We start from the raw sequence: 26,660 nt of genomic DNA, 5'->3' as shown, positions 1-26,660 counted from the left end.
AGCTGGTCTTCAGGCTGCCTTGGGAAAGAAAATCACAGGCACAGCTCAACACGTTATTTTGCAAAAAAAATTCTGAAGAGCATATTGCATAAAATTTAGCAGTCATCAGCAAAAAGGGGACTGCCTATCAGTGCAGGTCATGATTTTGACGGTTCAAAATAGGGTGACTTCTCTAGAGGGAGGCAGTCTTTGTCAGGACAAGTCTCCACGTGACTTCTGGTAATAATTAAGACCAAGACAGAGTTCAGGCATGGAAAGCTGTGCTGTTTAAGCACAAACAACAGCACATAGTCCGCTTCTCCAACAGTACTTGCTCTGTGCACCAGCTCCGTGCCTCTGTTAACCTTAGCTCTGGTCCCTTGTCCACCATCAGGAGTATCCAGCAGGAATGCCCACCAGGCAGAAGGCCTTGGTGGGCACAGGGAGCCTTCCTGCAGCTGTGTAGATTCCTGGTATTTGTTTCCATCTACTGAGGGACAGTAGGAAAGAAAAGAGAAAATGTGAGAACGCCTCAACTTGGATAGCAAGAGGTCTTATTTGCAAGCAATTTGCTTTTAATACTGTCAACATAACTGAGGAACAGGCACTCAGGCTAATCACAGTCTTTCCATGGATTTCACTGACCTTAGAACCAAATCCCAGGAGTCTTACGCATACTCAGAGGAGATTTTCAGAGAAGGGATCCAGAAACAAGTAAAAGGCAAACACTGCATTATATAACTGTTTTGTGATACAACTGAAATATCACATCTGCTGATACTGGGTGATTGTGCTGACACAAAACAAGAGGAAGATTAAAGAGACAACCAATTACCTTGTCTGCCCTCAGGTAAGCAAAGCAAAAAGTACAAAGCAACTGAACATCTGCTGTGGGAAAGGCACACAGAGAAAAATGCACTACTATACTCTCAACTAAAGCTTGCACCTGAATAAACTCTTCCCTGAACAAGTTCTTCCCAGATCCTGAATAAAGCTTCCCAGATGGCCTTAACATAACATCCTGAACTATCTATTGGATCTTACAGGTACTTTTGTTTTCCACTGTGCTGTGAGCACTTCAACAAAACAGCCTGCTTTTATCTGGAAAATTTCAAAGCCAGCTTGTAACGCGATTGTAATTACAGACAACCTACCATTTATTTCTACATTTTATTCTCAAATATGGCCTGCACCTCCCTGACAATAGAGGGACAATGTGATCAGAATGAGAGTCATTAAAAAGTCTCTGTGAAATATGCAGACACAGAGATTCCTGTCGATATGGCACAATGTTGAATCAGGGGAATGAGATGTAACCTTTCCTTGTATAACTACAAGGCTCAGGGGAACAAGAAACAAGACATACACAGTTCCTGTACCCTAAAAAAGGCTACAATGTATATCCTGTTGTCCTAACCTAAGCTGGTTTTGCTGCTGACTGCATGGTGTTGCACAGGAAGGAGCGGAGAAGCCCATGTGCGGAACCGACGGGTAAGGAGAGGGCAGACTGAGGAAGACTACTGACTTCATCCAATGACCACCAGATGAGAGTCAAAAAGACCCTCAGAGATAAAGTGGGCATGGGCCTTTCAAGGCCCACCTCTTCCAAGAACTAATAAACATAACCCAGCCTACTCCTAGAGTAGACATGAATATCTAGAAGAATAGTTATGAATATGTATTAAAGTATGGAATATAAGCCAAGAGATTAAACTTTACGGTGTGTGTGTGAGTGGAGCGGAGACTCCCCACACACCCAGAGCTGTTTGCTTGCCTTTATTTGCCAAAATAAAACTAAGTCTCACTTGCTACCACGAGAGACTCAGTCATTTATCACAGTCTCTATTCTTCTGCAGTTTTAAAAACAAACAAATAAATAAAATTCAAAGAAACTTCTCCTAACATAGAAATAATCTTCTTTAAAATCACTGCTGTCTAAATTACTCCTACAAAGCAGCTCGCTTTCCCTCTGCTATTATCTCGAGCACAGCCTACGTTTATCCCACCTGCAGAGGAGCACTGAAGGCTGAAAACCTCCCAAATTCACATAGGCCACCAGCCCACTGGGAACTCTGCACAAGCTTGGGCCACCGCCGCTGTCCCGGGGACACCGCAGCCCTGGCCGAAGGGGTCACATCACAGAGATGGGTCAGAGATGGGGTCACATCTCAGAGAGAGCAGCTCCGAGGGTACCGGGGGGGATGCCAGCCTTAACCCACACCAGCCCGGCTGCCCTGAGGCGGTGTCTGTCCCCGGGCGGCTATTAAATGGGCAGGTCGGGTACCCCTGCCCGGCGGCTTCCCTGTCTGGGGCCGTGGCGGCTTGCGTGCAGCTGAACACTGGGGACAAGATGCCCGTCCTGGGGCTGGGCACATGGAAGGCAACGGGGATGTCGGCGATGCCCCCGGCGCTTCGCTCCCGAAGGGGGAGACGGTGGCAGGCTGGGTCCCACTCCCCGTGCCAGCTCCTCTCGGGCCGGCCGGGCCGCAGGGGGTTCGGGAGCGCTCCGAGGGGTTGGGGAGGGAGTGTGGAAAGGGGGCAGCCCGGCTTGGGGACCCGTGCCCTCCGCCAGCACGTCCCCAAGAGCAGCGCTGCCGGCACCAAGAGATCCCTCCCGGCCCGGCCGTGCCAGCGAGCCCAGCCCCGAGCCGCTTTGGAGCCGCTCTCCGACCTTTTTGCCGCCCCCCAATCCCACGGGGGAAGCGCGACCCTTGTGCCTCTCCAGCCGGTGAGAGGTGGCTCCGTCGCTCCCTGCCGCACCCCACGGGGGACCGCGGGTCCCCACAGGTCCGGGCGGCAGCGACCTCTCTCTCGGGCCCCTCTCCTGGCCCTCCCCGCACATCCCAATCCACAGCGAAGTTTTGGGCGCTGCTGCCGCTGTGCTGGGTGACTGAAGTCGAGGGCGAGGTCAGCTTGAATCACTTGGTAATAAGAATCAGCTTTAGAAGACAATTCATGCGTTTCAAACAAGTTCGGACAAAGAGATTTGGACCACTTGTTACGATGACTGCAAAATCAAACAGTGATCCATGTAACGCCTGAAAACAAACATTACTGGATTTGTCTGAACAAGATGTGCTAATGTTTTTTTGTGCACAGCTCTTATGTGCATTTGGTTTGGAAAAAAACAAGTTTGTTTTTTTCCAAACCCTTAAGTTTTGAAAACTATATACACAGAGGTTTTGCATCTAAACACTGCTTAGAATGCTCGGAGCCAGAGTCACTGAAAAAAGTGGCTTGGGTGTTCCCAGTGGCACACACTGTCCAGGAAAACAGATAAAATAAGTATCCACTACAACTTGATATATTAAGACTTTTTTTTATTATTATTTTAAAAAAACAACAAAAAAACAACAAGGCTAAAATTAATTCTTTTTTCCCCATCAGGTCCAAAACTCACAAGGAGTACCCTTTCAGAATACTGAAGATGGTAATATCCTGCCCCCATCTCCTTCAGTGTTTGGCCTAATATTCTTGGAATCAATTTATCTAGCTTTCTTATTGCATCTCTCCTCCTGAAACCAGCAGGATCACCATAAACATCACAGGATATTTATGTAATGATTTGTTGTGGAGGCTTTCCTCTTTTTGAAATAAGGACACAATAAAATTGTTCTGAAGAACAAAATGTGTGCTGTTAGAATTCTCTGCCAAGATCTGCACAGACTTGCACTTCATCATGTATCAACAGGCTAGGGAGGTTAATCTCTGAGAAACGTGAACTAAAGGCTCCCTTGCATGAGTGAGACAACAAGTTTTACTACTCCAAAATTAACTGAAAATGTTTTACTTTTTATTCCTCTTAAAAAAATTAAAAAAAACCAAAATAAAAATACCCATGTCCCATATACAGAAAGCATACTGCATGCTGGGCAGTATTTTTACAGAGGCTTTCTCCTATGTGTCAAAACACAACAGCAGGGTGGGTTTTGGACAGAACCTAACTTCAATATATGCTTCAGATTGTTGCTAGTTGTGATACTCTATTACGTGGAAAATTCCTAAGAAGAAAAAAAACCAACAACCACAGAATTTGTGTCTGACATTTCATCCAGTTGCCCATCTTTAAGAAAGCTGATCTTTAAATGAAATAATGAAATAGGAGATTCCTGTTTGATGAAATAGATCTTTTTCTTTGAAAGTGTGTTTATACTCTTGCTTAGACCCTACAGCTTGAAGTGGGGCAGGATACTGGACCCTAACACTATTTGACTTCAGGAACCGATTTCACCCTTTACTAGCTCCATTATTTTTTACTTCAATATTCTGTCTGTTGCAGAAAAAAACCTGGTGGCTTGTTTGATGTTGTCTTTAAACAAGCAAAACCCCACCAAAACAAACAAACTTCCAAAAGGAGGTAATGCACAATCTCCTGAGCCAGGAACAAAACGTGACAGAGGGATGCAGTTAGTATATTGCAGCCAAAAGAAATTATTCTGTTTTTTTCAGACCCACTCTGCACAGCTGGCCTAAGTCAGAACCAGCTGCTAAGGTCTCTCTGCTGGGGAAATCACCTCCTCTAACTTTAGTTAACTTACCCTGGGGCCAACCTCTAAGCTCCAGTCACAGCCAAGGGAGTGTTGGGCTGAACAAGGGCAGCAGCATTCAGCATGATCCATAACTCTGGGCCCCTCAGTTCAGGAAGGAGATTGAGGTCCTGGAGCAGGTCCAAAGGAGGGCAACCAGGCTGGTGAAGGGACTCCAGCACAGATCCTATGAGGAGAGGCTGAGGGGGCTGTTCAGCCTGGAGAAGAGGAGGCTCAGAGGAGACCTCATCACTCTCTACAACTCCCTGAAAGGAGGGTGTAGCCAGGGGGGGGTTGGTCTCTTTTCCCAGGCAACCCTCAGCAAGACAAGAGGGCACGGTCTCAAGTTGTGCCAGGGGAGGTTTAGGTTGGATATTAGAAAGAATTTCTTTACGGAGAGGGTGATCAAGCATTGGAATGGGCTGCCCCGGGAAGTGGTGGATTCTCCATCCCTGGAGATATTTAAAAAGAGACTGGATGTGGCACTCAGTGCCATGGTCTGGTAACTGCAGCAGTAGTGGATCAAGGGTTGGACTTGATGATCTCTGAGGTCACTTCCAACCCAGCCAATTCTATGATTCTGTGGTAACACCCATGGTGAGACCTGCCTGTGGTTCAGACCCAACTTGCTCTTCAGGCTCTCTAGGCCTTGTGCACCGTCCCTCCTCTGAAGAAAGGGAAAATGCACACAGGCTTCTGCAGTCACCTGCACTTCGGGGACATGGATCCTCCTCGGGACAACGAAGCTCCTCGGCGCTTTCTCCTGCGGGCACCAGAGGGCACCCAGACCTTACAGGAGACACGTGTGGTTCCCTCCCCGCTGACCACTCAGCCCCCGAGCTCCGTCCACAGCCGGAGGAGAAAGGGGGGGATTTCACATACCACATACCCCCAGGGCTGCTCCCCGGCTGGGGAGGCTCAGCCCCTCCGTCTTGTGCTCACACCTACCTACCTACCTACCTACTTCCCTCCCTCCCTCCCTCCCTCCCCCTTTGCTGGGCAGCACCAAAGCTCTGAGCACCGGGCAACCGGGACAGGCACTCAGCACTTAACCCTGCTCCAGTCATCTCCTCTGGCAGCCACCTTCAGCTCACCCACTCCTTCCCACCACTGTCCTGGATCCACATCCCCAGGGGTGCTGCTGGGGACCCAGAGCCCTCCCATAGCATTCTGTGGAGGCTCGCTCACCCCCGTGGGGAGCAGCATGGCCTGAGCTCACCAACCCCTTTGGCCTCTCCACCTCCAGCAGATCCTGGCCGCAGAGGGCACAGTGCAGGGACACAAGTCCCAGCAACGCAGTGACAGCAGAGCTGGGCACCTAAGCTCCCACACACACCACTGCATGCACGACACCCACTCTGGAGAACACCTGGATCGGGGGCAATGTGCAAGGGAAGCTCTCAAGGAATAGATCCTCAAACCCTCTTCTCATCTGACATTCAAACTCAAGCCATCAAAACAATCAAGTTTCCTTTAACAACAACACTGGGTGAAATGAGGAGGTAATTGCTTTTGTGGCTGTGTCACCTTTCTGTTTCCTCCTACTGGGCAGGTGACCACTTGTATAATCATAAAGTTGCATATTGGGCCTCATGGGAACCTGGTAAAGCCTTTGTTCAAGAAAAGAGCTTGCTTAGTAACTTCTTCCCAAAATTTCTACTTTCCTTTCATGAACATGTAATCCAAGAAGACTTGCTTCATAGCTTCCTGAAGGAAGTAACCCATAAAACCCTCAGCAGGCCCCAGGCTGAGGTGACAAAGCTCTGCTGAGACAAAATACACATTCTTACTGAACAATAAAGGTACAGTCTTTTCTGTGGTGCACAAAGAGCCAAAGGTTTAGACCACTGTTTTTTCAGTGGTGCACATTCTACAACATGGATCACCCAACAGCCACAGTGCCTTCAGGTGTTTCCTCACTCCAACATGGTTCATCCACCAGATGCAGTCTCCACAGACAAGTAAGCCCTTCTCAAGGCTTCTTCCTCCTTCAAGGAGTATATGTACATTTCCAACAGTATGTCTGAGCCAGGGGAATATGGGCTTAGGTTTTGGCATGAGATCGGGTGTTGGCATTGGTTTCAGAGCTACCTGGAGCTGGTTCTGGCTGGCACTGGCACAGTTCATGGTATCCACACAGGTCACCACTGCCATCCCCTGATACGCCTCCACAGTTTATGTCCTTTGCATTCCACCCTTCATCTCATTGAAAGACATATTAAGAATTGTTTTACTCTTCTATAAACTCTACCTTTAACATCATCACAACTAAATGTGTATTTATTTTCAACTCTATCCTTCATACCTGCAGACTGTACTTAGCATCTCATCAGTGTGAACATAACACACATCACAAACTCTCCCATTCCCCACCACACAAAATGTTAAGGATCGACACTTCAGCAATCTTAACATACACTTGTAACCCCTTCTAAAACTTTTTAGAAGGTCACCCATACTACTGGACTCACATTATCCTTTGCCACACTGCTAATCCTCTGCCTGTCTTCTGGCACACTCCCTCCAGGACAATACATGTGAGTCACTCCTTGATGTCTCACCATCTTACCAGGAGATACCAGAGGTGCAGTAGTAACCATACTCAGACCTTGGAGCTTTCAGGCCATGGTATCAGCCATCCCTTTTTCATAGTCCTTTGCCTGCAAACACAATCCGGAAGTCCAAGCAGCTGCAGTCAATTACCTCCTTCTTCCCAGCTGCTCTGGGGGGAGGTCTTACACCCTCATGGGATCAGCAGAATCAGGCCATTGCTCACCACAGCCCTTCACTAGGGGATCCCAAAGCCCTCCCTTGTGCAGGGAAGTGTTTAGTGGTAGCATAGAGTCCAAACTCCCCAGAACTCTGATACCTCAAGACACAGGCTGTATCCCATTTACTCCAGCTTCCCAGCACCACCACAGCCACTACAGGGGCACCAGTTGCTGCAAGTGTTCAGCATTTCTTTAATTTTATTCTGAGTAGAGAATAATTTTATTATAATTTTATTACAGAACTACTGAGAAAGTGCTCACACTCTGGGAAGCAGCACTCCCATCTCCACAGGTCTTCTTAACCTTGTAATGCAGGCTATCTGAAAGGGCTTTGTTATCCCATCAGTCCTGTTTTCCTCCAGAGGTGTCAGGGTCCCCCTCTGAGGAAATCACTTTAACACAATTCGCTATTCCTGCAGCTGTAGTCTGGCCCACACAGCTTTCCAGCTGGGGAATTCACTACTATTTAATGCTCACTTCTAATAAAAGGCCTCCCCCTTTGTCCTGAGCACTTGCTAATGCACACTACTCCAACAAAGATCATCATCCTGACTGACTCCCCCACTCTGCTAAGCAGTCCTGGTGTCTCTGACACCCCACAAGCAGCACATGGTAAGCCCCAGCCCACAGCTGTGTCACAGGAGCACACCACTCTTCCCATACTTCACAGGCAACCCCTTGGTGGCTCCCCAACCTGTGCTTTTGGATTCTACATCTGGAGACCTCACTGCACTCCCTTCCCCAGACTCTGTTTAAACCAAACATCAATCCCCTCCCTTTCCTCATTTCTGCTTCCACCATTTTCACCACAGATTACATCCATTCCATCCCAATCCCTCCTCTGAGGTGAGGGCAGCTCAGAGGGTGGGCCTGGGTGCCCGATGGAGTGCTCCCAGGTGGGAGGGCAGGATGCTGTCCCCAGGGTGACACTGCCCAGCAGGGTGGCACAGGCCACAAGTCCCCCATCAGCCAACCTCTTCAGGGTGAGGTGCTGTCCTCACCTTCCAGGGAGACTAGAGGGGCCACATGGGCTTTCCCTGTGGCCATCATCCCAGGTGGCAAGACCAGTTTCAGAGCCAGCTGGAACCAGGTCTGGCCAGTCCCCAGGGAGTTTGTAGTTTCCTCCTGTCCAGCTGTCCCTTGCTGGGCTAAATGTGCCCTTCCCATGGACTCACTGTCACAAGCAGGGAATTGGGTAAAATTCCTTAGCACTTGGCTGGGCCCCGTGGTGTGCTTTTTAAGCAGATGGGATTAGGAGTGCAAAGAGGAAAAGCCTCAGTTCTAAGATGGGAGAGCCACCAAAATATACTCCTGTCTTGGTCTGAGCTCAGAGTGAGAAAGAGGCCAAGGTCTTCTACAGCTGGGTTCAGCCAAAACCATCAGATCTGCCTCCCAGAAATCAGAGACTGAACTGGAGGACCCCACCAAGCAAGATAAACTTCCCCATTTCAAGGCTCCAAGCAAGGGAGAAATTTCCACTGTCCTTCCCTGAGGTCTGAGCTTGAAACCCACGTGCCCTGACCACAAAATGCTGGCTTTAGCTCTGCTTGTATTCATCTGTACCCTAAGGCCCTGCAGCTCTCCCTTTACAAGTTGAGGTGATCACATCTTGCAACTCTGACACCTCCTTTGTGCTTTTTCAGCAGGCCACAGGGTCTCTGCCAGTAAAGTCTGAATCCCCAAGAACATACCCAGTTCCATTATTTTGGAGCCTGTTTTCTCACCTACTAAACACTGCTGGTCTCCAAAGTCACAACTGGTGGTGAAATTACAATTACTAAATAACAAGTCATTAAAACGAACCCAAAAGCCTCATGGCACTACAAAGCAGTGCAAAATCTCACAAGTGGACAAAAAAAAAAAAAAAGAAAAAACTCTTGAAAAAACTCTTTCTCCCCCATGCAGTTCCTCATTGCCAGCACAGCACTCACTGTAAGAAAAAAAAAACAGCTGGTCATCTTATTATCAAGGACACAGCTCACCAGATTTACTGGACTGGCTGTCACCAGGCAGCACATGCAGTACTTCTGCTTCCCCCAAGGCCCTGCGACCATGTGATGGCTCCCACGGAGCATAGAGGGGAGATAAACAGCAGAAAGCCAATGTGAGGGGAGCGTCTCCCACACACAAGAGAAAAAGAGCTTCAGACAAAATATAGAGCTTCTGCCTGAAAGCTCTTGCGAGGAGGTAGAGGCATCTCCCTGATGAGAAACCGCCGGGGAAAACCGAACCCAAACCGTAAAGAGATAAGCAGCGAGTTATGTAACAGCTGCGTGATCCAAGTGAAAACACATCACATCCTGCTGGGGACATGAGGGAACCCATTGCAAGGGAAAACCGATTACCTTGCCTGTCCTTAATTAAGTGGAGGGAAAAAATAAAAAAATACAGAAACCTGCAGAGAGCATGGTCTTCCGCCCTGGCAGAGGCACCTGGAGCAAACACTTGCACCTGAAGAAACTCTTTACATGTGAATGAGCAGCAAAGCCTCCAGGGCAAGCCTGGTTTTTTCCACTGTGCTGCCAGCTCTTCAGCTGAACAGCGTAGGCTTGTCTGCAAAAATTTCAAAGCTGGTTTCTCACAGGGGATTACTGGGCACCTACCACGTATGACCACAGTCGCACATTTTATTTTGAAATACCCTCAGCACCTCCCTAAAGACAGAGGGACAAGTCGGTCATTATGTCACTCGTTTAAAAACTCACTTTCCTATTCTGCAACTTTCAAAACACTTAAAAAAAGCCTTCTCCCAACATTCAAAATAAAGTTCTTTTTTTAAGCAAACTTTATCCTAAGTTACTCCTAACCCACATCTCCCTTTCCTCTTAAGTGGAAGCTGCATTTGGCCCATCTGGAGAGAACGGGGTGCTCCTGCTCTCGGCAGCCAGCACCGTGAGGTTTCTCTGGCCATCTCTCTCCATCAGCACAGAGAGTCACAAGGCCCCTGGAACCAGCCCAGGCCACCATCCCAGTGGTGGGGACACACTGCTCCAGCCAAAGGGCTCAGCCCTTCCTCAGCCCATGGCTCACAGCCTGTAAACAGCCCCAAGGCCGCAAGGAGACAACTCCGTCTCATCTCCCCCCTGCCACCCCCATCCCAGCGGCACCCTGAGACGTGACACCCAGAAGCGGCAGAGCTGCGGCGGTGCTATGAGGCGGGTCTGGAGGCACGACCGAGCCCCGCACCCTAAACACCGTATTTTGAAGTTAGTGCAGTTTAAGCAGCATCTGACACACACCGAGTGCCTGCGTGAGGTTCAACCGGGCACCGGGACTCGCAGACGCGGCCTCCCCCGACCCGTAGGCCCCACCCCGAACACCCCCATGACACCCACACAGGGCCCGTGCCCCAGCTCCGCAGCTGCGCTCCGCGGGACAGCGTGGGCACCGCCCCGCCACCCCCCCCCTCCGCGCCGGGGCGGGCCCAGCCGCTATTAAAGACGCTGGTGCCGTAGCTGATGCGGTGGTTTTCGCGGGGGGTGCGAGAGGCCATGGCGACTTACGTGCAGCTGAACACCGGGGCTAAGATGCCCATCCTGGGGCTCGGCACGTGGAAGGTAACGGGCCTTGCGGCGGTACCCCCCGTCTCGCTGGCGGCTCTGCCCTGGCCCGCCGCCGCCTGTACGGGGCCGGTGTCTTTTCCCGGCCCCGCTCTGGGTAGAGGAAGAGTGACCGGAGACGGCCCGGGCCCTGTGGCGGGGCAGCTGGCGTCGGGACGCGGCCCGGCTCAGGGTCCGACCACGCCGCCATCCCGGGCCTGGGCGCAGCGCTGCCGGCGCCATCAAAACATCCGGCCGGGTTCCCCTTTCGCAGCTGCGGCGTTTGCCACCGAGGCCCACCCTGTCTGCCGGCCCTTCGCTGCAGCCCGAGCTCCGGCCCCGCTGCAAGGCTGTGCCCGGGGATGTGGGTCGCTGAGGCCCCTCCGCTGGGCTGAGCCTGAGCCCCCCGTCTGGCAGGTGCCGGGGCTTCTCCTCCGGGAAGCGTCGTGGGGGAGCGAGGAGGCCTTGGCCCGGCTCCGGAGAACTGGCCCGGTGTCGGGGCGTCATCTCTGCAGAGCTGCTGGGCTGTGTCCTGCCTAGAGTGGGGTGACAGAGGGACAGCTGGAGGCTACCCTGAGCCTCAGGAGCCTCTGCTTGAGATGTGTACAGACTCAAGAAAGCTACAAGGAGAACTAGGGGCTTTTTTGATGCTGTTGCTCTTTGCATTATTTTAATTGGGGTGGCTTGCTTAATTTTATCTTGCTAAGAAAAAGGTCTTCAAAACTCATTGATTAGAGTATCTTGGATATTATTTTTTCAGTCCCCCCCAGGTAAAGTAACAGCTGCGGTGATGGCTGCCATTGACGCTGGGTACCGTCACCTTGACTGTGCCTATGTGTACCAAAATGAAAATGAAGTTGGGGATGGGATCCAGCAAAAAATCAAGGAAGGCGTTGTGAAACGTGAGGATCTCTTTGTTGTCAGTAAGGTAAGGATCTGGTGGTTCAGGGTTCCAGAAGAGAGGTCTCTTCATAGTAATCTATCTGTTCTTTCCTGCTCCATGGTATAACTGTAACAATTAGAACATCATTTAGGCTATTCCTGAAGTAAGATTCCTACTTAACCTCATCCTGTATGAAGAACTATGCAGGGTATGTGCTGGTAGCGTGACATTTGGACCTGATTGTAGTGAAATGAGGCAACCAGGTGCCACTAATTGCCAGGTAGTGGGCATGAGCTTGTGTTAAGCCCACCTGTGCCTGAGCAGTGCATGAGCGCAGTTAGGGCCCGCCCTAATCAGGCACAGGTGGGCTTAACACAAGCTCATGCCCACTACCTGGCAATTAGTGGCACCTGGTTGCCTCATTTCACTACACCTGATGATCTTAATCTGTTCTAGCCAAAGCAGTCCTGATTCTATAATGCTTTGAACAAGCAAGAAGTTATGCTGTCCTCTTCCATGTATTATCTAACCTTCTAGTGGGTGGTTTTTAAATGAAGTCTTTATTCAGGGAACCAGCCTACTTCTGATTGCCATGACAGCACTCAGTACTCAGTCATGTGCTGCACTGCCCTCAGCATCCCTGCCTTGCTCCCAGGTCAAGCTTTGCTTGACAATCATCAGAATAACCTAGTTCCACATTACTTTCCAAAGAGGACAGGCACTCTCCTGAACAGGATAGAAGGGTTCCTAGAGGTTTAACCTAGGAAGTCATAGTGTGTCTTGGCTTTTTGTCTCTAGCTCTGGTGTACATTTCATGAAAAGTCTCTGGTTAAGGGAGCATGCCAGAAGACTCTTGCTTCCCTGAAACTGGATTACCTGGATCTCTATCTCATCCACTGGCCTCTTGGCTTTAAGGTACAGTAACAGAAATATGCTTGGCTTTCAGCTGTGACTGGCAGTTTTGTAGAGCTGTGTGACTTTACAGCCTGGTAGTTGCTCCAACTGAGACAGAGTATCATGTGTTTGTTGTGCACCAGCTGGTGCTTGGCTTTACTCTGGCCATGTGAACCAGACTGTTGATCCTTCCCTCTGAAATTCCTGCTGCCCATTTTAGCATGAAAGAGGTAAACCTTGATCGAGGGGTGGGTTTCCCTGCTGCAAGCATAAGTCATATTGCTCTCCTTTTGGTTATTGTCTATTTTAAAGTATTATCAACTGACAATGGTGTAGTTCCCTCTGTGGGAAGAAGGGCTATGCTTTGCTTCTTGACAGAAATTCTTTACTCTGCATGTTACAGAATCACAGAACAAGTGAGTGGTTGTCTTCCACTTATCTTTAGTCACTGAGTCTTTTAATGCAGTACATATTGAACTGACCTTTGCTGTAGGACTCTTAGTGTTCCACAGACCTTAGATTTCAAAAGGTGAAGCTTTTAGTTCCTAACTCTTTAAACTGACTGCATGCAGAGGAACTGATGCCTCAGAGTATTTTGAGCTTAGCCTTTCTGTTGGAGCCTGATGAAAATCTCTACTTGTTGCTTCTGAGTTCACTTGGTTTCTTAGTGTCTGTATTTTTAAAAATTAGTTTCATATGGATAGAACTACCAAAGTGAAAGTGTGTTGTGGTGTAATAATGTATCAGTAGAGAACAACTGGTTTGAATGAGGTTGATACCTGGCATGTAGTCCTAAGTGGGACACAGGCTGTTCTGACATTCCCCCTGCCAGCAACATAAACAGTGAGTCTCCCTGTGGAGGACCTGACAGCAGATCTGTTCTAATAGACAGAAAATGTTTTGGGTCCTAAGTGGATTCTTAATTAATAAAATTTTATGAAAAAACTTTGTCTGCATAAGGACTCTGTATTTTTGTAATACAGAAAATAAACCTGCAAACTGACTATAATTTTGCAAGTAGAAGTTGTGTTTTACCACATGGATTTCAATGAGCCAGGGAACAGTAAGAAATACCTGTCCTTACTGGGTGGGCTGTGGGCAAGAATACCCTAATCCCGTGTGAAAGTAAAAATACTGAAGAATGTAGATAATGAGTTCTAGTATTATTTAATACACTTGTAGATAAGAAATATAAATGTGTCCTATAGTAAGAGTTTGTAGTATCATGATCTTAGTTGGTTTTAACTTAATTTCCCACCAAAGTGTTTCAAGCATTTTCTGTGTCACTGACAGGCAGGAGAGGAGCTGTTTCCCACAGATGACAAAGGCATGGCTATACCCAGCAACACAGATATCCTGCATACATGGGAGGTAAGTTCAGCTACAGTGGGATAATAATGTCCCCTGTTGTCAGCAGTCTCATCCATGTTTTCATTATCTGCAACAGATGATATTCTCATTTACGTAGAACTATTTGGAAGGACTTATACCAAACAACGTGCAGTTGCTCTAATTTTTTTCCCCACTTCTAACTGGCTGTGAATTTCCACAACCTCAAAGAACGTATCCTTGAGCTCTTGTGAAATGAAAGACAGGGCACAAATACACTAGTGCTTTGTTTTTGTGTGGGTTTCCTCCCCCCCCTTTCAAACTTGAACTCTGAAAATCTGAACACTTCTTTTGTGCTTCTCATGAAGGAAATCAGCCCTGTCATGAAGAATTTGTTCTTCAAGCTTTGTAATGTATACTGTAATATAATGTATATTAGATGCTGATTTTGTTTCTCTTTGTGCTAGGGCATGGAAGAGCTGGTGGATGCTGGTCTGGTAAAAGCCATTGGAATCTCCAACTTCAACCGTGAGCAGACTGAAAGAATCTTGAACAAGCCAGGACTGAAATACAAGCCTGCAAATAACCAGGTAAACTATTGTGATTTTGTGGTGGTGTTTGTTTTGCTGGCTTTTTGTTTATTTTTTTTTTTTAAGAATTCTTAAGATCTTGTTACAAAATCTGATTATAGAAAGAGATTGGAGTACACACAGCATGTTCTGTCAGTCCCACCCTTTCACTGCTTGGATGCATGAGATGCTTCTTTTTTAATGGATTTCCTGTAATACTACTTGGAAATATGGCAAGGAGCAGCTCCAGAATTTTTTTTTTTTTGGGGGGTGGGCAGGGGAACTCAATTGCTTTAAAAAATTCCTTGAACTGAAGTAAAACTTTGTGTGTGTATGTGAAGACTTAACAAAGAATAGGATGATTTTCTGCAATTTTTCTGTGGAGAGGTCAGTTCCTGTTGCTGGTGACTGAGGGAACTGAACAAGAACATGCTTTATGAATGGACTGCTTACAGACTTGATGAGGGCTGGGAGGAAGGAGAAAAATGGAGTTGGATGGTAGACCATAGAATAGAAGTGTACAGGTATATATAGACAGCACTTGTATAAAATCTTAAAATTCAGGTGGCAGGGAACCTTGGGAGACAATCTGCTGTAATTTGCAGCTCAGAGCAGCATCAGCTGTGAGATCAGATCAGGTTGCTCAGGGCTTTCCCCATCTTGACAGCCTGCAAGATGGTGACTGTACAGCCTCTCTAGATGGTTTACTCCATTGCTAAGGCCCTTGCTTGAGTGTATGGTGGAGGGAGGGTGTCATTATATCCAATCTCAACCTCATTTCAATTTATGCCTCTTGTCCTCCCACTATACCCCCCTGAAAAGGTTGTCTTGTCTTTAGGTGGCCTTCTTTTTAGGTATTAAAAGGCTGTTAGTAGGATACTTGAAGCCTTCCCTTTTCCAAACTGAACAATGCCAGCTAACTCAGCATTTCCCAATACAGCAGATTCTCCAACCCCCAGCCATCCTGGTGGCTCTCTGCTGAAATGGCAGCCTGTCAATCTTTTCCTCTGCTGAGTGAGCTGAGAAAGGGGGAAAACTGGACACAGTATTAAAAAAGATGGTCCAACAAGTGCTGAGTAAAGGCTGATCACTTTGCACAATTTACTGGCCATGTTCTAGCTGTCAGGGGTTGCTACTGGCTTGTGTTCAGTTCAGCCTACTATGGTCCCTAGTTTGTTTCTAAAAAGAGTTGGTTTGCAAGCAGTCAGGATTCAGCCTAACTGCCAGGGGCTTTTCCTTCCCAGGTGCAGGGATTTGTGTGCAATGTTGTTGGATTTCATAAGGTTTTTGTTGGGCTTTTGTTCTGCTTGAGTGGGTTCCTGTAAGTGCCAGCTGCATGTGATAGCCCTGTGTATTGACGAATTCTCCTCCACTATTCCATCACCTGCAAACTTGACAAGATTATAGCATGGCACAAGTAGTTGAAGAGGACAGGTCCCAGGATAGAGCCCTGTGGCATCTATCTAGAGTTGTCCTGGGTTGTTATGGTGTTGAAGCACAGTAGTCTTAGTTATTGGTACCAAATTACAAGAACTGGTTAACTTATTGTTGGTAGTTTGAGCATGTACTGAAAAGGAGTTTTAATACTTTTTTTTTGAAAGCTGATAGTATTGTTACATGGAAGTCAACTCCACATAAAACTGGAAACATTCTGACAAGTGCAGAATTCATAATACTGTATTCTGTATTTTCGTTATTGGTACTAATATACTTTTAGGATACTGTAACTTGATACCTTTTGACATCTGCCACTCCTCCTTGCCACTGTCACTGTAGTTGATAACTACCCTTGTCTCTTGCATAGAGGTCACTGACCTTGTGTCTCTCACACTTAAATACTCTCAAACTGATCACTATAATCAAATTAATCTTGGAGCAATGGGTTTTTGTCCCCTGTGCTTCAAAACTTTCTGCTTCTGAAGAAATGCTTTCAAACCTCAAAGCCTCTGTTACTAACACTTACCAGTTGGCCTCACAGTGGTAATGCTTCCTGCAAGCACTTTCTCTCTGCAGAGGTTTCATGTGTAAAACCAGTAATCTTTAGTGTCACTCCCATTCTTAATCTAAATGCATACACATTGCTTCCATTCATGGCATGAAATTTGTCCGGGTACTAATTATATTGCAATGATACTAATACTTAGTTCAATAAGGAAATATGACTCTTAAGTACTTGGTTGACACAGTATGGATTGCAGTAGCTTAAGGTACTTCGTTAAATGTACATAACAGACTTTTTCACCCTGGTCCAAACAGAGGACTAGATAATATAGCTTAGTTTTTTCAGCTTGAGTGCCAGGGGACAGGCAAGTACAACTTTGCCTTACTTGTATTGCATACATTCCACTTACTGAATATTTGGGAAAATATCCAGATGCTCTGCTACACTTGAGTAGCTTTGTTTCTGGAGTAGAGGCAAAGCAAAATAAATATGTATAATCTGTTCTCATAACTGCTTTCTGTTGTCTGATATTTCAATGTGCCTTAGAAGGGCAACTGCCCTGCAGGCTTCTGATAACAGCAAGCAGCTACCACCACAAATAAAGCATTCGAAGGGGTAAACTGATCCCATGTTTTGCATTCCCTTGATCCACCTGCCAGGAGCACAAGTTTTCAGGGACTTCCCTCGGAATACAGCAGTGGGCAGCAGAAGTTTCAAATGACAGTGTAGTTAAAAAGTTTCTTGATGTTGCCTGCTGAGAGGAAAGTAGTGCTCCCTGTTGTGAAACTATCTTGAAAGTTTCTCTGTGCAAAGTATCAAATACTCATGTTAATTCACAACCTCCTGACACATGAATAATTCCTGTTCCATACTGCATACCTCTGTGTTAGCTTGCCAGAATACAGATCCACTCTGTAAGAGGTTTGTATTCTGTTATGAAGATATTTTTATGGAAGTTAATGTTAAGCACACATGCATTTAGAAAAGTCCATAATGGACAGTGAGATGAAGGTCTATAATCTTCTGTAGCAGTTAGCTGTTTGCAGACTGGAGGTATTCAGTGTGAGTATTGACACAAAGCATATAAAAATAAATTGAACAATTGTATTGATGTTAATATGGTAGCTGTTAAATACATATAGCATGTTTAATCGGGGAAAGAAAAAGGACTTTGTACTTACTGACCTGCTATTGTATTGTTATGGTTCAACAGTTCTGTATGTATTTTATTGAACTGTTGCTTTTAAGTAATTTATCTGATGATCCCCCTGTCTGTTGGATCAGTGAAGTTTTAAGGAGTGGTGTTACTTTCCTGGACCTTTCTACTACAAATAGTACGAAGGGGATAAGGGTATGCAGAAAACAAAGGCTGTATAATACTGCAAAGAAATTAAGTTAAAACAAAAATCGGCTTCTGATTTGATTAAAAAGTGGTCCCTAGAACATGTTAAAGCAGTTAAATCACTGTCAGTCTTCATACTCCTACCTTTGCAGGTGGAGTGTCATCCATACCTCACCCAGGAGAAGCTGATCAAGTACTGCCAATCCAAAGGGATTGCTGTGACAGCATACAGTCCCCTTGGCTCTCCTGACAGGCCATGGTAAGACTGCAATTTGCATGGGAGTTGGCAATAATCATGGTTGTAACACTGAGGCTACAAGTGCACCACCGATCACTGGTTTAAATACAGATTTCTGTTGCTGTCTTTCCTCTGTGTAGGGCTAAGCCAGAGGATCCTTCCCTTCTGGATGACCCCAAGATCAAAGAGATTGCAGCCAAGCACAACAAAACTCCAGCTCAAGTACGTAGCTGACAGGCAGTGGGAACCCATTCCTGAAACTCTGGGCAGCTAAGGACAAAGGAAAGGACAGGCTGTCCCTTAAGTCCCCGTCAGCTGTGGTGATTTTCTGTGATGTTTAGTTGCACAGGTTTGCTTACTCTGGGGCCTGAGATGGGTGCTTGTAAGGGCTCTTTGATCATCAGCACAACAGATGTTCTTGACCCATCTTCAGATGTTGCCATGAGTTAGTTTTCCCATCTCAAGTCCTGTTGCAAGGAATGAAACCCCTTCCTTGTATAGTCCACCAAAAATCTAGATGGGAAAGAAAGGAACTGATTATCACTAAACTGAATGGGGAAGGGAGACCTCCTATGTGGGGATCCACCTTGCCTAAGTGATAAGCAGCATTTCAGAAAGTGCTGCTTAGAATTCAGGTATAATTTTGAATGCAGCTCTATCAAAATGGGTTAATTCTGCTGAATTTTCTAATTTACAGCAAACAATTGTTGGAACAAACCCCATCCTCTCTGACACAGTGATGTGCTTCTTGCAGGTTCTCATTCGGTTCCACATCCAGAGGAATGTGATTGTGATTCCCAAGTCTGTCACACCACAGCGCATTGTGGAGAACTTCAAGGTGAGTGATTGAGTGAGCTGGGAGCAGAGCATGTTCAGGGGTGGCACAGCTTCCCCATGCAGAGCAAGCACTGATCCTTTCTCACCCATCCTATGAGGCTCCTCAGGCATGAGTTACTTTTACAGAGTAAACTCTGTTTTACTTACAGTCTACTGATGGCTAAACAAGTTACAGTTGGAGAGCAGGAGTGAGCAAAGCTTTTGGAAACAGTATTGCTGATCATCTTTATGCTTCCTGTTCTGTCGTGGGGATGGATCAGCTAACAGAGCTTGCTTGGGTCCCAAGTTCAGCAGCACACCACAAAATGCTTCTGTAGTGCAAGCTTTAAGAAAATAGTTTGGGTGTCCAGAAACCATGTTGATGCTCTTGATTCAGTAGTCATTGAGGGAAACCAGTATTAGGGCTTTGGGAGACACTTGGTTGGAAATAATCTGAAAGTCTGGTAGATAGATGTTCCTGTGGAATAGAACAGATGTGTCTTTTTTGCAAATGGAGAATGGAGACATCCTGCAACATCCTTGGAGTGCTCTCCAAGATTGTTAAAATAATTGGCACATACAACTAACGTGGGGTTTTTGTTGTTTGTTTGGTTGGTTGGTTTTTTTTTATTCCTTTCCCTTCTTGCTTGCTACACTTTGTAATTGCACATAGTGCAGTCCCAGAAACCCAGAGAGCTATCTTTTTCCTTTCACTCCTTTGTGATGCAGTTACTCCTTCTAACCAAGCACTCTTATACAGTGGACTCGTTCTTTAATTTTGTGAATTTTGCTTAATCTCTCCAATTTGTTCAGAGAGGTGATTTCTAGCTGTTTCTCTTGCTAGGTGTTTGACTTTGAATTGACTAAAGAGGAAATGGCAACTATTCTCAGCTTTAATAGAAACTGGAGAGTTTGTGAAATGACAACGTAAGTGGAAGGTTTTTTTTTTATTTGTGTTTTTTCTTTTTTTCCCCCCAAGCTATTTTGTTGTTAGTATGTCATAGTTTAGTATATGAAGTTATAGATACTTGGCTTGGTTGAAATTCAGCATATGCAAACTCAATTTCCAAAGGGGTCATCTGCAGACTTAGTTTTAGAGTAAGATTTTAAATGTTTGTGTTATGAACCAAATCGTGATGAGCATAAAACAGACTTCAAAGTTCCTTTTCAGTTCAGTCTCCCAGAAACATTTTGCAGCTGGAACTGCAACAGGAGGCTCATATAAAATTTTTATTTTCTCCATATTGGAGAAATGAGCATGATGTAGACTCAAATTAATTTTGCATGTGGAATGTATTTTGTTCTTCTGCCATAAATGTTAGGCATATTATGAAAACCAACTGTGTATTCTTAACTAGTGGTTGGGAAAGCAGGTGAACATTCAAAAATAATACAAAGATTTGCCACTTGATAGCCTAAAGTGAGATGTGAAATCTTTGGAAGGCTTCCAGAAAGGTGGTCCTGGCAATACAAAGTGAAACCTTTGAATTAGATGTCTATAAAGCACCTGGGTTGCATCACCTGACACGCTCAGAGCCAGAACAACAGAAGGGACTTAATCTTTCTGTTCACAAATTCAGCATGTCACCAAGGAAGACAGAAATATATTGACTCTGCTTTTATACAGTTCAGCTCTTTCCTTGGTAGCTCTTTACAGTGATTACAGCTGCACTACAGTATCTTTCAGACCTAATAATCTTTCCTCTTTGATTTCCTTCAGGTGCAAAACTCACAAGGATTACCCTTTCAATGCAGAATACTGAAGATGGTTTCCTGCCTTTCTCCAGACTTCTCGGATGCGCTTCTGCTGTTGCCTATGAGCTGTCTATGTAGCATTCTCACTGCATCAGACTCCCCCCCCCTTTTTTTTTTTTCCCCTCTTTTTTTCCCCACAAAGATGCAGTATATGTACTCGGTGACTGTGTTGGTTTATTTTTTTGGAAGGAGGAAATGCTAAAATGATTCTGAAGAGCACACTGTGTGGAATAGTAGGTTGTCTCTTCCAAACTGCATGTCTGGAACTGGTAAGCAAAAAAACATTGAGAAGGTTTGAACTAGCAGCCACATTTATTTTGGGATATGATGCATTTGAGCTAGTGACTTCTGTCTGGAAGGACCAGGATGTGGCAGATTTTACATAATTAATGTGAATTCTGCTTTTTTCTGATTTCATTTGGGTTTGGTTTTGTTTCTTTTTTTTAACGCTCCATGCTTTTTTTTTTTCTCCAATTGGAATTACAAGTTGATTTCTAAGTACAGCAGTTTCTACATGGGTAGCTCTTTTGAAAAGTTGTATAGGTCCTGGTTTCTTGGTGATATAAAAGCTGGTTTTGCTTATAATAAAATATTGTTTCATTACTGTGTGTAATGAGATGGTTATTTCAGCAATGGTCTAGGGATGGTAATACTGGAGTAGCTGAATTATATCAGTTGTCTCCACAGATTACACAAAAGCAAGGAAGATTATGGTCCCCTAAGAAATCATCTGGTGTTGATATTAACTTCATCTTTCCTGTTAGCTATTTGCTGCTCTCCTGATAGTTGAGTGCACCTGTAGAACACCTGAATGTGATGAACCTGTTGCCATTGAGTCTACTTGAGCCTCTTGTTAGACATAGTTTTTTCATATGTCTGACAGCTAATATACTAATGTTTAAATTGGTCTTTATTTTACTGAAGTGATAATATATTTTGGCTGGTAGAAAACTTGGTCACTTGAAGACTTATGCCTGCTTGGAACCCTATGGGATTTTTTTTATAAATAAACAGCAGAAAACTTATTGTTTCCAGCAGGCTGCTGTGCTTGTACAGGCAGCTGTTCACAAAGGAAAAATGGGTATCCAAGGAACTTGTGTCATGAGCTAGCAGATCAGAAACTTGCTGCTCTGTTCTGGAAGGACAGAAAAGTAGGATTATACACAGATTTTGACATGTGAGGTGTGTTTGTCCCTTAGGGTTGTTTTGTTTTATTTTATGGTTTCCACAATACTTGCAGGCAATGGTTTTAAAGTTATTCCCTTCTGAGAGCTGTGTAAAACTGTTCAGAAAATGCACTTGGATGCTTGGAAAAACAGCAGCTAGTGCTTGGTTGATCTTTGTGTGTTCTTGTATGTTTGTTGTTTTTTTTCCAAGCTCTGAGTTGAATTCGAGTGTGATATGACCTCTGAAGGAGGCTGTGTAAGTCTGGCAGAAAGATGTTGTGTTTTCTGAACAGATTAAAGAGAGGCCCTAGAACTGTTAAGGCATAACTACCACTAAATGGTAAATGTAGGGTGGGATTCTGATTCTATAACTACATAGCATACCTTACCTTGAAGGGAGCTCACCTAGCTTAAAATGCACCATGAATGCAGCTGTTCTCACACTATTTGCAAAGTAGGTGGGTTGTTTCCTGGCACTGATAAAAAGGTACAAAGGAGCCATACTAGTTTTAATTTTTTCTTTGTGATAAATATTAACCATTATGTTGGGAAAACAGACCCTGTTACATTCAAATGCTTCTTTTAAATCTTTCCACTGTTGCTGAGGCCAGGCTTTACATGACACAGACTTTTTAGTCAGAAGAATTTAGAGCAGGCTGAATAGACAAGATTGAGTTAATTTAGAACAGGAGGAAGGAAAGAACTGTCTGACTCTAAGCAATGTTCTCTAATTCTCATTCTTCTAACGTAATCACTTGAAAGTCTGAGCTTAAAAGCAGATACAAAAAGCTTAAACTCTGCAAGTGGCTCTTGTGTATCTATAATGTGATAAATAAAAGCCCAGAGGCATCTTAAAAAAAAAAAAAAAAAAAAATCAGAGGAGCTATTGTTCTTGCATTAGCCTGAGCTGTGACAGAAAACTGTTTGGGGCAATGTTGACTTGCTTGGAAATAACCTTTTTGTGACAAACGTGTTCTGGCACAAAGTGACATTAAGGGTCAGGGTTTCCAAAATAGTACATCAGGCTCTATTCATTTCCTCTGTTTTTATTTCACTGTAACTTTATGACAGCGTGTGCCTAAAATTTTCCATTTCTGGAGTAGGAATTTTACTGGAAAAGACTTCCAGACAGAGGGCTCTGCAGCAGCAGAGAAGGAAGACTAGCTAGTACTCGGGGTGGAGTGGTATTGTAACAGGCACTCTCTGTATTTTGCTGGATGACTTGGAGGGAAAGAATTTGGAAAGGGTCGTTTTGGGACACAGTGCAGCACTTCACCGGCAGAGGGCTTGGATATTTGTTGAAATACGGGAGTGGGAATAGAGAAACAAGAGAGGGAAGCCCCTGAACCAAAGGGATAAATGTGCATAAACTTGAATAGAGAAACAAGAGAGGGAAGCTCCTGAACCAAAGGGATAAATGTGCATAAACTTGAATAGAGAAACAAGAGAGGGAAGCTCCTGAACCAAAGGGATAAATCTGCATAAACTTGAATAGAGGAGCAAGCTGTTGTCACAAAAAGAAATGGGGAGTAATAGAAAACCCTGTTATCCATATTTTTTTAATTGCTTCTTTGAGACCAGATAAAATTAAAGTCTGAGACAGACCCAGTCCTCTAGACTGCAACCAAGTCTTTTAATCTAGGTTGATCTGGAAATTGTTAAAATATAACAAGTAGTTGTTGTACTCCTATATTTGTGCAGCACACACTCTGCCTGCAAGGGTAAAGATTTCCTTTCATCTCCTAAAAGGTAAAGTGGAAAGATCAAAGAATTAGATATCCGGAGCCTAGGATTCCTGCTACCCGACCTCTTCCTGCTACAACTGTTCACAGCTTTTGTTTTTCTATTGTGATTTGACGGATCTCTGGGTTTCTGATCAAAGAAATTTTTAAGGACAAATATAATCTTGTAGCTCTTCAAATGAAAAGTTGTTGTGGTTTGGTTTTTGTTGGTTTTTTGGGTTGTTTTTCTTTGGAGTTAGAAACTTGTAGTACAGCTCCACCTTTTTGGCCTCTTACTAGATTTTCTCAGGGCTGCTGTGGATGTTGAGCTAATGTGATACTGTAGCACGCCCTAAGGAGATGAGTCCAACCTACAGGAAAGATTAAGAGGAAGAGACAGAGAAATCATGTTTTCAGGACTGGTAGAATTGGTACTTGCACTAAAATTTGTTTCACTTCCAGCTGCATTCACTGCTTCAAGTTATATCAGTTCAGCAAGCCTTTTTTTTTTCCATTTTAAAAGAAAATGGCTCTGATAAAACCTATGCATTTCCATAGTATCAAAGAGTGATGGTGAACTGGTTTTTCAGGGAAAACAGAAAACTGGCTGGAGACTTTTTTTTTTTTTTTTAAGAACTTTCTTTTAGGTAGCAGAGGAGAAGCAGCTGGAATTGGCATCTTGCTGGTTAGTTGATGTTCCTTTGGGAGAAAATGGCTTATCTTCCAGTATTGGAGCATAAATACACAAGCCTGACTGGCTGGAATAACTTTTTATATGATGCTTTGTAATTTGGCCTTTGTTTCTTTCTGGGGAAGGAGAAGCATGATCTCTCTTCTGGCTGAGCTCATGACACTGACACGAGTGCATACTGTAACACTTGTGCAAAGTTGTGAAATTTGGGACACAGTAAGCTACATTATTTGAAACATAAAATCCTGTATTTGGATTTTTAATCTGTATTCACTGTAAAGATATGACTAGAAATCTGGAGTCCTTTGCTTATTGGGGACATAACAGTTGACTCAGGGCAAATTATTTTATCTTTTAAATCATTTAATACTCCCCTAGTTTGCCACCTGTGAACTCTTTCAGTAACTATTTCTCACCCTTCTCTCTGCCTTGTTCCCTGGTCACTTCAATAATACAGAACCCTGCCTTTTTTTTGGCAGGACCTTGCTCATCTAAGCTGAGAGGCAACTCTTCAAACTCTCTCATAGCCCATGTTCTCTTGCATTTTGTTAGTGTATGAACTACTGGTACAAACATCTTCAAAACTACATATTTTTCCAGTTTCTTAAGAAAAAAAAAAAAAGGCAATGTACAATCTAGCTCTTTTGAACTGAAATAAGCCTAATTACAAGGCAGCTGATAGCTGTTCATAAGAACAGCTGAACTGAATCAGACTAAATATCCACCTACTGCAGCATCCTGTCTCCAGCTGTGCTCAAAACAAGTCGAAGATGAACAACTTGAGTACTGCATTTAACTTATGACAGCAGTTTAAGGCTTTTCATACCTGACCAGCCATCACTTAAGTCTTTCTTACTCCGTTACCTTCTGCATCTGTTCCTTTCCAAGGGAATGATTTTTCCCAACTACACATCCTGAAGAATTGCTGCCTCTTGTATTTGTTTCTGGCTTGCCTGCTGTTGAGATTCATTTGATGCTCCTGGTTTTACAATGGAGGAGACAGCAGCTGATCTATTTCCAGCCACACTTTCCAGAGCTGCTCCAGATTTGGTAAATTTCTGGCATAGCTCCCTGCACTGGTGTCAGGTCAAGGAAAGTTGTACCCTTCTTAATTGCCACCTGTATATTTCATTCCTAAGCCACTGATCATTCCAGTCAGTCTTTGTAATCTTTTGTTAAGGTACAGAGGAAGGGAAGGACCAGAACTTTCCGTGTAGTTTTGAATGTAAAAGGCTGATGGACTGGGTCTGTTATCTTACCAGTTTTGTTTCTTGTTTTGAATTCTATTGAGCTCAATATAAGAGAGCTTGGAGTGGAAAACCTGAGTAGCAAAGAGTATTGAATTTTACTGATTGCTTGTTACTTATGTTATCCTATTTTCTCTTTAAAAAATTGATGTAATGCTTTATTTTTTCATCCAGCCCCTCTGGAACTTTTAATGAAGGCCTGATTATACTAGAATGGATGAACTACACAATAAAAGCTCAAGTCATGGGACAACATGTGATACAAAAGCAAAATGCTCAGCTAAGGTGTTTTCCATTTATTTGGTTTAGTCCAGTGGCCCGGGTAATCTCACTGCTGACTAGGAAAGATGTATCTGTGGGTTTGGTCTAAGAGCACTGTTGCATAGCTGATGGAAACTGAAAATTATTTGAGGATAATATAAACCTATTGCTGTAATTCCAATAGGAAGCTGATGATTATGCAGCTGAGGAAGTGGCATACAGGAGCAGAAGCTGATAGTCCTTCAGGGAATATACTTCATTACATAGAGCTGGTCGTTGGTACTTCAGCCTCCTTTTGTGGTGTCTGACACTGGTAGAATATTTGTGTTCTTTCCCTGAAGCACTTCATTTATAATGTGGCTCTCCTTGCTTTAAGAAGTGGCCTTGGTATTTTCAGGTCTATGAAGTGTTAGACCTGTGGCCTCTTGCACATCTGCTCCTTGTGTTAGACATTGATCCATCCTGGGAATTAACAACTAACATTCCCCATGGGCCATTGCAAAGTATGTGGAGCCAGACTATCACTAGGTAGCCTTGAGGCTGCCTAGATAGTTAAGTTAGAGCTACAGGCAAGAGAGTAGATTGAACAGCCACCAGTATACACTTGCTTTTTGACACAGGTTTCATATGAATCTGGAGACTAGAAAGTTTCCAGCATGTCTGTGTGGCACAGAGTCAACTGAATTTACAATACCAGTAAAACAAGTCCAAGTCCCTACTCTAGCCTGCCATGGCAAATTTTATTTTCTTAGATAGGTTCTATGTAAAGTCTGAAACTGCAAAAAACCCAGAAGGGGCTGGAAGATTTTTGGAATCATCAGAACTGAATACAAGGGAGATGGTTCTTCATGGTTTCCTCTCTACATCTAGCAGATGCACTTGGAGCAGTGCCCATGTGGCCTACCTGTTGGGGTAGGTGAAGTGGTGGAGCTAGGAAGTGTGCTTTTTGAGCAGCTTGTAGCAATGGGCTTACAACCATCACAGGCTGCTG

At 44.7% G+C, this 26,660-nt stretch overlaps 1 protein-coding gene across 7 annotated transcripts in view; it reads left to right on the top strand.

The window, feature by feature from the left end:
- Positions 1-21,186, top strand: part of LOC139791136 (aldo-keto reductase family 1 member B1-like) — a 369,405-nt gene extending 348,219 nt beyond the window's left edge. For 4 of the 7 annotated variants that reach the window (XM_071732974.1, XM_071732983.1, XM_071732980.1 and 1 more), the window contains exons 5-10: positions 14,389-14,511; positions 17,927-18,033; positions 18,153-18,234; positions 18,767-18,850; positions 19,673-19,755; positions 20,549-21,186. In XM_071732974.1, the coding sequence (XP_071589075.1) occupies positions 14,389-14,511; positions 17,927-18,033; positions 18,153-18,234; positions 18,767-18,850; positions 19,673-19,755; positions 20,549-20,591 (522 nt within the window). In that variant the 3' untranslated portion in view covers positions 20,592-21,186. Of the gene's footprint in view, positions 1-10,610; positions 10,834-11,575; positions 11,744-12,496; positions 12,614-13,885; positions 13,964-14,388; positions 14,512-17,926; positions 18,034-18,152; positions 18,235-18,766; positions 18,851-19,672; positions 19,756-20,548 lie in introns of those variants that run through there. The other 3 variants (XM_071732982.1, XM_071732981.1, XM_071732977.1) reach the window with 3 other exon arrangements.
- The last annotated feature ends 5,474 nt before the right edge of the window (positions 21,187-26,660 follow it).

The sequence above is a fragment of the Heliangelus exortis genome, chromosome 1, assembly GCF_036169615.1.
Source record: "Heliangelus exortis chromosome 1, bHelExo1.hap1, whole genome shotgun sequence".
NCBI lineage: Eukaryota > Metazoa > Chordata > Aves > Apodiformes > Trochilidae > Heliangelus > Heliangelus exortis.
The sequence above is the reverse complement of the archived record's forward strand: the minus strand, read 5'-3'. Positions and strand labels throughout refer to the sequence as shown.